At 58.8% G+C, this 9909-nt stretch overlaps 1 protein-coding gene across 2 annotated transcripts in view; it reads left to right on the top strand.

Moving 5' to 3' along the window:
- The first annotated feature begins 701 nt into the window (after window positions 1-701).
- Window positions 702-9909, top strand: part of NECTIN1 (nectin cell adhesion molecule 1) — an 89916-nt gene continuing 80708 nt past the window's right edge. For both annotated transcript variants that reach the window (XM_028162488.2, XM_007196679.2), the window contains exon 1: window positions 702-1567. In XM_028162488.2, coding sequence (XP_028018289.1) covers window positions 1489-1567 — 79 coding nt within the window. In that variant the 5' untranslated portion in view covers window positions 702-1488. The remainder of the gene's footprint in view (window positions 1568-9909) is intronic.

Raw genomic sequence — 9909 nt, 5'->3', positions numbered from 1 at the left:
ACGCGGGTATCCTGCAAATCGCTCAAAACAGAGGTTCCGCGAAGGGGGCAGAGCAAGATTTCTTGCTCTATTTAGAGAGGGGAGGGGGCTTCAGTTATTGGAAAAGGAACTCCTGAAAGGAGCGTGTATTAGAAAAGACCAGAAACCTCAGTGGCCCCATCTCACCCACGAATGCCCACCACCGACTTCTCTGGCAGCTTCCAGAGGATCCCCCCCCCCCCCCCGCCAACCCCATAGCTGCCTCTCCATTTAGCGTTCAGGTGATGCAGAGAAGCAGGAGCTACTGGGTTCTAGTCCGAACCCTGCCACTTTCTGCTCATGCCCCTGGGCGACCCGCCTTGCCCTTCTTTGAGCCTTTGTTTCCTCATCTGTAAAATGGGGCCAGGGTTGGAGGAGAGGGCCTGGAGAAGCCCTTTCGCCTCGGACACTGCTGGATCCTGGTTTCTCCGTACTGCACGCCCCCTCCTCCACAGCCCCGCCTCCACCCCGTCCTAACTCCACCCCCAGCGAGCGGCTTCTCCCCTGACGCCGGCCGCTAGGGGTCACTGCCTCCCTTTGTCAGCGACGGCGGAGGGCGGCTAGCCCTTCGGCCCTCTCCCCGGCGGAAGGGCGACCGAAGGGGCATCTCCCGAGCAGTGGGCCTGAGCGCGACCCCACGGCCCTTGCTGGGGATCCGCCTCTGCCTGCGCGGCGGGGCGGAGGCCGGGGCCGAGCGCGGGCCGCGCGTGGGAGCCAGGAGGGGGTTAACGCTAACCCCTCCCCCTCGGGCTGACATCACGGGGAGAGCGGCTGAGAGGCTGGAGCTCGGCGAGTGAGAGAAAGAGAGGGAGAGGAGCGAGCGCGGCTCGACTCGGCGCCCGGGCAGCTCCACATTGTTGCGGATCGCCGGGACCCGGCAGAGCGAGCAGCTGCGGCGCTGCGGGGACGCGGCGCCCCGGGTCGCTCTCCTCGCCTGGAGCCGCACCGCCCGATCGCCCGGGCCGCCGAGCCGCGCGCCCTCCGCCTGGGCCCCGAGCCCACCGCGCCGCCCGCCCGCCGCCCTCGCTCGTCCCGCCGCCCTCGGAGGACGGCCGCCCATGGACGCCTTCAAGTTGAAGCCGAGCGGGAGGGTGTGAGCGCGCCGGGGGCCGGGAGCCCGCGCCGGGCAGCCGGGCGCGCCGGGGGTGGGTCCCTCTCCCCAGCCCGGCTCTGCGTGGAAGAAGAGGGCGGGGACCGGCGCGGGGAGGAGAGCGGAGGAGGAGAAGGGGGCATGACTCGTGCAACTTGCGGCGGGCATCTGCCGAGCCTCTGAGCCGGCGGCCGCCCGGGGCCCGGATTGCGTCCGCGCCGATCCCACCCAGCCCACCCCGCCCCGGCCGACGGCTGAGGTTGACCTGGATCTTCAGAGCGCCCGCCGGCCTGCAGGGATCGCCTTCGTCTTCCGGGCTGCTTTCTGGAGCGCGAGGAGCGCTCTCCTCGCGGCCCCTCTCGCCGGACCCCCGGACCCCGATGGCTCGGATGGGGCTTGCGGGCGCCGCTGGACGCTGGTGGGGACTCGCTCTCGGCTTGACCGCCTTCTTCCTCCCAGGTAAGCGCGTTCCGCCTCTGCCTTCCCCGCCCCCCCCAATCCAGTGCCTCCCCCGGGACTGGGAGCTGGATGGCGGGCACGTCTGGGTTGTAGGGAGTGAAAGGAGCCAGAAAAGTTGGGTCACGGCTTAGGTAAGGGGGGTAACGGGTGGCACGGCGGAGAGAGAGAGGTTGAGGAACCGAACAGCCTGCCCTGCAGGGAAGCAGTAGGATGCACGTCTCTGTGTAGCAAGAAAGCACTTTCTCCGCGCAGTTTTTCACACAAAAATAATAATATGTAATAGCGTTCTATTTATTTAATAACCAGCTCTCAGCTCGGGAAGCAGTTTGGAAACACTTCATGTTACATAAATGCAAAATAATCACCGTAATCACCGTCTCGGGGTACGAGACAACAGCCCCAGAGGGAGGGCATCAGTCTCGGATCTGGTGGGCTGCAGGGCTTGGCGGATAGCAGGGGGGCTTCGTTTCTTCTACCAGCCCCTTTGCCAGATGGTTTCGGGCGCTGCCGCACCGCGTCGCCCCACCACCGACGCGGAGAGCCCGCTCCTGCGGCAGGGCTCACCTGCGGTTCCTTTACCCGGAGGGTGAGGCCCCGGCGGCGCGAGATCGCAACCTCCCCGCCTTGCGCAGGGCTGGGCTTCGCCTCGGAACTGCAATCGCAGTTTGGGGGGCTCTCCCCGCAGGAGGCACCGCGGGCTTCGTGCCAGCCAGGTAGCTGCATGACCCACTTTCCCGAGGGTGCCCCGCGTGTCCTTCCTTGAGATGCTGGCAGCCGAGGGGTTAACGCGACGCCCGACCCCGGGGGTGGCCCGCGGTGGCCCCTCTGACGGATGGGGTGGGGGCGGAGGCTGGGACTGGCCCGGGCGTTTTGTGCTGGGGAATGAACTGGAAAATGCGTTTAGGAGGCAAATCCGACCGAGTCCCCTCGCCTGGATTTAACCCTTTGTGTCCCTGGGGAAGCTGCCTGGCTCCCACGGTGGCTGGGGACACCGCGCGCCAGTCGGGGCTGGCGGGTGGGGTGGGGGAGGGGTTTGGGGGAGTTCCTCCAGCCTTCGTGAAGGAAACCTGAGTCTACCTCCCGCGCTAGCTAGATGGGGGGCTTGGGGAGGGGGCTGGGCAGGGTGGGGGCTTGGCTGGAGCACGTGGCCCCGACCTTAGGTGGCAAAATAAGGGGCCGAAGTACAGAGAGACCGGCTCCGCGTGGGGCGAGAATGTTGGGTCTCGGCTGTGCCGGCAGCTCCGCGAAGGAGGTACGTGCGATGTTAAAGACTCGGAGGGCGGTCTGTTATCTGAGGGCCAGCCAGGTTGTGTGTTTTGCGGGGCTGGCTTGCACTTCTGGAAGGGAGGAACCTGGCCGCATTCACTTTTGTACCCCGTCCGCCACCAGCTCACTGCCAGGGCTCCGAAAATGCCTCGGAGTGGCCGATGGCAGAGAAAGTGGTTTGTGAAAGCCCGCACCATGGTGCCCCCGGCCCTGCAGCCTGGGGGGCGCTGCCCTGCTAGGTGTGCGGGGTGAGGGTAAGTTCCTGGGCACACAGGTATCACTGCCCATTTCAAAGAGGCATGGTTGAGTCCCCCCGCGCAGCAGGGTTGTTCTGGTGAGAATGAGAGGTCTTTATCTTTCCCTGGACCTCCTGGGAAGCCAGCAGGAGATGCTAGAAGCTCAGGCTCTAGCACTTGTCCGACACCAGGGTTTGGGCTTCTGGGAACCCTTCAATCCCATATTGCCCACACCCAGAACCCAGCAAAAGGACAGCTTTCCTGAGGCCTGCGTGGCCCAGCATACTAGGGGTTAACCTAATCCTGGGTCAGACAAAGAGCGGGAAGGTTTGGGGAGGGGAAGTTCACTCCCCCCCATTCTCCCCTCCTTTTGTTACTCTCTTCCCCAGCTTTGTGGTGCTGTGCTTGGTAGTTCATTCCTTCTTTGGGGGACCGGAGGCCTGCCCTGCTTCCTCCCACTCAGGAAGTGGGGGCAAGGAGGTGACACTGTCACCTGGCTCAAGTGTAGACACTGCCCCCCACCAAAAACCCAGATTGAGGGGGTGGGACGCAGAGAAGGAACCACACAGCTCAGATAGGCAGTTAATGAGCCTCCTTGATTGATCGTAATTGTCATGGCTGGGTAGCGTCAGTCAGCGGGGCAGGCAGAGTTCCCCGACCCACCAACCTCCTCTACGCGGTGCCTGTGGCCCTGGTGCCTCTGTGAAGGGAGGGAGGTGGATGTGGTAGTGCCCACATGACACTTGGACAGAGGCTGGTGGGCCCAGAAGTCGCCTTCCCACACCCCGTTTACCATCACCTTCAGGCACCCTCCTGATTGCCCGCTGCTGCTTCTCTCTGGGGACTTGCCAGCCTGATGCTCCTTTCTGGGTTCTCCTAGGCTATGGCAGGGAGCGTGGAGGGTGGAGGAGAGGAGCCTGGTGGGGTGGGGGAGGGGAGCCCCCCGGGCTGTGTGTGGTGGCCCACGGACTTCAAAACACTCCAAATCCGGCTATTGATGTGTAAGCACAGAAGTATGTTTTCAACAACACAGACTCTACCAGGCAGGGTGGTGAAGCCCCACAAGCCTCTGAGATGAATCTGTTCACTCAGAGGCCGGGGCCAGTGGGGCACGGGGGCTGCATCCCAGAGGGACAGGAGGAGCCCTGGAGAGGAGGCAGAGAACCTGTCTTAGAAGCAGGTGCGCTGAGCTGGTGTCCCACCTACACCACACCCTCCCTAATTGGCTTCCCCAAACCTTTTGTCTGGAAAGAGAACACACGCCCCAGGTGTCACACACACCCTCGGAAGACCTGTCAGGCCACAGCACCCCCTTCTCTGCAGCCTATCCAGAGCTCGCCGTCATGGTGGTTTCCTTCGAAACCTGGGGTGTCAGGACTGTTGGGTTATTCTCCTCTCTCCCCATCGCTCACAGACAGTGGTGTGCTCTGGCTTGCTGGGCAGGATGTTATGGCAAAACCAATCCTGCTGCCCTGGGGTTTGCAGCGCGGGTAAGCAGGAATCCCAGTGCCCATTTCGGAGGCAGTGCTGTGGAATGTCTCAGACTCAGATTCAAGGCCGAATAGTCAAGGTTGGAAGGGAGGAGGAGATATGGCAGAGCCTGGGCCCAGCACCCTGGGCTGAGTGGTCTAGAAAGTGTCTCTGAGCCTGACTCTCTGTGTTTATGGGACAGGCCGCCCCTTGTCGCTTGATACTGGCCTCGACTCTGATATCCGTTCCCTTCTCGGCTGCTCAGCTTTGCACAATGAATCCACCTCGTTGGCCTGACCCGGGACCCAGTTGTACACTGCCAGGATGGTCTCCGGCCAGAACCCTAGTGCTGACGGCTGAGCAAGTGGGCCAGGCTGGGGAGGGTGGGGGGCAGGGGGGCAGCCCCAGTTGCTGTGCCTATGATACTGCCATTGTTTAGCAGCTGACTAATGTTCATTGTTCAGCACAAACAGAAATACCCAAGGGAGGTGTGAATATACCTTCGATTTTCCTGATTGTATCTTTCCTGGTTAACCTGGTAAATTGAACGGCTCCTACCTGCTGGGGGAGAGAGTGAGGGTGTCTGTATATTCACCTGTTTTGCTGATTTTTTTTTTTTGTTTTTAACTTTGAATGTTAGCCAGTGGGCCAGGCTAGAATGGACATTAGCCAGCTCTGGAACTTAGGCTGTAACATTTTTGACAATCTGCATATGGCCTCACCTTCAGTATAGAGTGGGTGCACACACACGTGTGCAAGACTGTGTGTGCATGTGTTGGTCATCTACAATTTACTGTGCACATGCAGACCCACGGGGGCTAGGACCAGGAGGTGTGTGCACTGGGATCTGTGGGTCACCATGGTGCAGGGGCCATAAATATACATCAAATGTATATTCACATGCAATTGATTTCTTATGGCTTTCCAACTAGGATTTTGTGAGTGGCTGTGAGCCTTGGTAACACCTGTGTTTATGTCAGAGTGTCAGTGAGGGTGACTTTGGAGGAGACCTAGGATTTGCCCTTAGCCAGCTCCTTCCAAGATGAGCTGCCATATCCTTTGGGGCTGGGAAGCCTGGACACTGCCTTATTTTTCTGCTCTGCCCTTGGCCTTAGACTGGGCCTCTGCATCCTCACAGGGAGATGCTCACCTGGAGAGACTTTCCGCTGCTTCTCAGGATTCCTGAACGGCTGGGAGGGGCCTCAAGAAATAGAGTTTCAGCTACTATTTTGGCATCTTTGCTTCCTGCATGAATACTTGGCAGAAAGGATCAGCTGGAGAAAGGTGATGTACTCTGGGCATTTAAAAAGGAGCTCTGAGTCGTGGGCTGTGAAAAGCCCTGCTGAACCATATGTGTGCCCAGGTTGGCAACATACATGTACCTGGAAGCATCCCAGTTCATTCAGCAGAAAGCAGGAGCCCCCTTGTTGAAAAGACAAGTGGGGATGAGGGGCAAGGAGTGGAGAAGAGGGCAGTCCTGGGATCCCAGGACCCGGTGCCCGAGTCCAGCTGGCAAATGTTTCTGCCCCATGATGCCCACCCCTCTCCATAGAGACCAGGTCTGCAGAGCCAGCAGCAGATGTGCTGGCTGGGGCAGGAGGTAACTTAAGATCTGAGCAGGGATCACCTTGCACAGGGAAAGCCCTGAGCTGGAGATAACACCCCTTAGTCCGGTTAACCCTTTAAGCTCTGGATTCTCTTGCGCTGTTTGGAACTGGGAAATGGGGAGAGGGAAAAGATAGGAGAAAACACATCAAACCTAATATCTGAACACTGACAAGGAGAGATGAACTCAGTGCAACAGGAGGGACCCAAGAAGGACACAAAGAAAGTCTTCCTGACAGCAGACTGTAGGCTCTTCAGGGCAATGGATAATCCCAAGGTTTATTCTGGGGTAGGGGAGGGGCAATGCTTATATATTCTCAGGGACTCATGGGATCTGTGCCTTTCACAGTCTTCTGGGGCAGAGTAGCAGTGGTCCCAGGCCCCAGTCAAGAGGGAGCAGCAGATAGCTCAGTTCCTCTTCCCACAACCTGGAGATCACCCCATCTTGGCCACCCAGCAGAGTGAGAGAGCAAAGCAAGGCCAGCTGGACTGGATTTGAATCCCATCTCTACCATTTGCCAGCTGAGTGGACTTGGTTAAGTTGCTTTGTAGGCCTCGGTTTTCCCATCTGTAAAATGGGTTTCTGCTAATACAGCTTTCAAAGGAGGTTTGTGAAGATTAGATTGACAGTAATGTATGAAAAGCACTTAGTGCATTGCCAGGCATGTGATAAATGTGCAGTAGTGGTAGCTGCTCTTATTCCCTACACCTTTCCTCTGAGTGGTCCTGGCCCCCACTGTGTCTGCCACCTGGGCAGTGCCAATTTCACAATCCCTTGAGAAAGAACCACACAGCTGCCTGCCCACTGCTGACCTCTCATCCCCACCTGGAAATGATGGCAAAGGCTGCAGCAGCCCTGGGGGACTCAGGTGGCCTGGTTGGCTGCAGGCACCTACCTGAACCCAGCCCTGGTAGTCATGTATGGCACGAGCAGCAGGTGCTGTGCACCTTTGCTCTGCAGCCTGTCACCGAGGGCTCTCCCCCCCACCTGCCTCACTCCCTGGCTGGGGCCCAGCTGGGCACCGTGGCCCATCTGGAGTGCTGGCTGGGGCAGCAGCCTGAGGCTGGCATGGAGGGCCTGGGATTCGGCCCCTGCAAACTTCCACACTTGGGAGAAAGGTGGGCCACAGGACCCTTTCCCAGCAGTACACGATACCGGCTCTTCAGGCGAGATGGTACAGTCAGGGAGGTAGAGAATCTGTCCTGGGGTCACACCCTTCTCACTGGCAGAAAGTCCTTTTGGTTTCTCCAGCTGAAGGTTCAGTCCTTTCACCAATAATAATAAAGATGTTTGTGACAGTCTTTTCAGTTCATAGTTTCAGTTGATCCTCTCAGTGACCCCATGTGAAGGGTATCAGTAGTTCTCCCATTTTACAGATGAGAAAAGTGAGATGTAGGTTTAGTACCTTGCTGACCATCTCATGCCAGTGTAGCCAAGTTAGATTTCAGGTCTTCTGACTCCAAATTCAGTAGATGAGGAAGATGAGATGGGCTGGGCTGGACAGATGCGGAAGAGGCTGAGCCAGGCCACGAGAGAATGTGTCCGGTGAGGTGGTCATTCACTTTGCCAGCAACTGCCAGCTTACACTCTGCCCCAAAACAAGCAGAGCATGGCGGCTCCCTGAAGAAGCGAGGGATAAGTTAAGGATATAGGTTGGAGGGTGGCCCAGCTGGAGCTGACCACAGAGCCCAGGTTGGCACAGAGCACAAGATGCCCAACAACAGAACAGCTTGGGGAGGAGCGTGTCAAGGGGAGCATGTCCTTTCAGATGCTAGAGCACCACTCCCGGGGATCTGACCTGAGACGTGGGCTTGGCCCCTGAGGTGTGAGCACAGAGCCTCAGGGCACAGGCAGGCACACAGCCAGCGTGTGGGCCTGGCCCGGGGCAGAACGGTGCTCAGACAGCATTGTGGACTTGACTGGAACAGTGGAGAGGGGGAGGGGGGGTGTGGGATTTGGTAGGCAGAGTCGATTCCCTCTCCTGGGCTATCCCCCACCCCTCTCTGGTCCACGCAGACCCCAATTTCATTCCCAGTTTATGAGGAGTCTCATTACCAAGCCACAGACAATAAAACCCGCCTGGCCACTCTGGCCCGGATCTCATTAGAGGACATTAGTTCCGCTGGCTTGGTGGCTCCACTGGGACACAGCTGCAGGTGTGGCCCAGGCAGCAAAACAGGCCAATGGCCATGGGCACAAGCATGTCCCATTGGGAGTCCGAGTTTGATCTGTGGGCCTAAGCAGGGTCCTCCTTCCCCACCCGCACCCGCCCATTCCTGGAATGCATGTTCCCCAAAGCTGGAAACATGGAGTCCCTCCTGCCCACTTGGACCCTCAGTTCTGCTCCCCACCTTAAGGAGACAAGGACACAGCTCCCTCCAGGGCTACGCATAGGAGTCTGCCTTCTCTGAGAAGTTCAGCAGATCATTGTCATTCCATAGAAGAGGGCACAGGGGATAGCACGCCCACCCCACCCCCACCCCCACAGATCTGAGAGACACATCCTAGCAGCACAGGTGGAGTCTGGAGCCTTCCACGTGGCCTTGGCCTGAATCTTAGCCCAACTTTCTGTCCAAAAGGTGGGGGTAGAGACCTGGGGACCCCATGTGAGAAGCATTTTTCATTCCCTATAGATGCAGTTTCACCAGCTGGCAGCCTCCGCAGGGGCTTCCTGGCCCCTCCCCTCTCCCCAACGTGGAGTGACTTGCCCACAGTCGCTGTGATGGAGCCCTGGTTCCATCTTGGGGTTCTTCCCACCAAAGATGGGATTATTTCTTTCTCAGCAGATTCTGGTGTCTGTTGACAGCCAGCCCCTCTGTCCGTGCCCTCCCCCTCTGCTTTATCTCTCTTCCCCCGCAGACCAGCCAGTCACCACAATACCACCAGGGCTCAGTGGATGTAGCCATGAAAAACAAGACGAGGGCAAAGAAAACCTTGCCCCTTCTTGGAGCCTCAGTCTTGTAGAGGAAAGAGGGTGCCAGGCCGGAGTAATTGGTTCTTAGCGCACACGGGGGTCACACAGGCCAGCCCACACTTCAGCACGTGAGCGCCCGCCAAATCAGTCAGCGGAGGTGGGAGCGCCAAGCTGTTTGGGAAGACATCGGCAAGTCAGCCCTGCTCTGGAGAAACGGGGGCTGGAGATCTATGCCAGCCCCTGATGCTCCCCTGTAAGGCCCTGCAGCTTGTCTGGAATTCGAGCCCCAAGTGGGATTGGTGGGCTGACCCCATGGGCTCCATTCCCTGACCCCTGAGCAGCACCCCAGGTATCCCCTCCGTCACTCCTGGTCTCTCCTGGGCAAATGCTGTCAGCTGCTGGGACAAAGGAAGTAGACGAGGTGCCTCAGAGCAGAGCCAGCCTTGCTGCCACTTGACCCACTTGACGTGGATCCCACTGCAGGAGGGGCTGGTAGCTGCGTCCTCATTCAGGGACTCCTGCAGCAGCCCCTGGCTCACCTCCGTCCCCAACTCCTGGCTCTCTGGCTCCAAACTGCCTACACTGCTTCTTGGATGAATATACCTAAAGCGTGCCTGAGAAGGATACTCACAAGCCCGGAAGCATTTGATGGCTGCCCCCTCCCTGGCTCAGCTCCCACCACCCCTCCCTGCATGGCTGGCTCAGCCAGCCACACTCCCCATGCTTTCCCACCTCAGTGCCTTTGCACGTGCTATTCCCCCCAAATCGCCCTTATTTCCCATATCCAAAAACTGAGGTCGAGAGCTACTTTTATCATGAAGCCCCCAGCTGGAGATAACCTCTCTCGCTC

This window comes from Balaenoptera acutorostrata, chromosome 9 (genome assembly GCF_949987535.1).
Source record: "Balaenoptera acutorostrata chromosome 9, mBalAcu1.1, whole genome shotgun sequence".
NCBI lineage: Eukaryota > Metazoa > Chordata > Mammalia > Artiodactyla > Balaenopteridae > Balaenoptera > Balaenoptera acutorostrata.
Note: the sequence above shows the minus strand (reverse complement) of the source record. Positions and strands in the feature narration are given on the sequence as shown.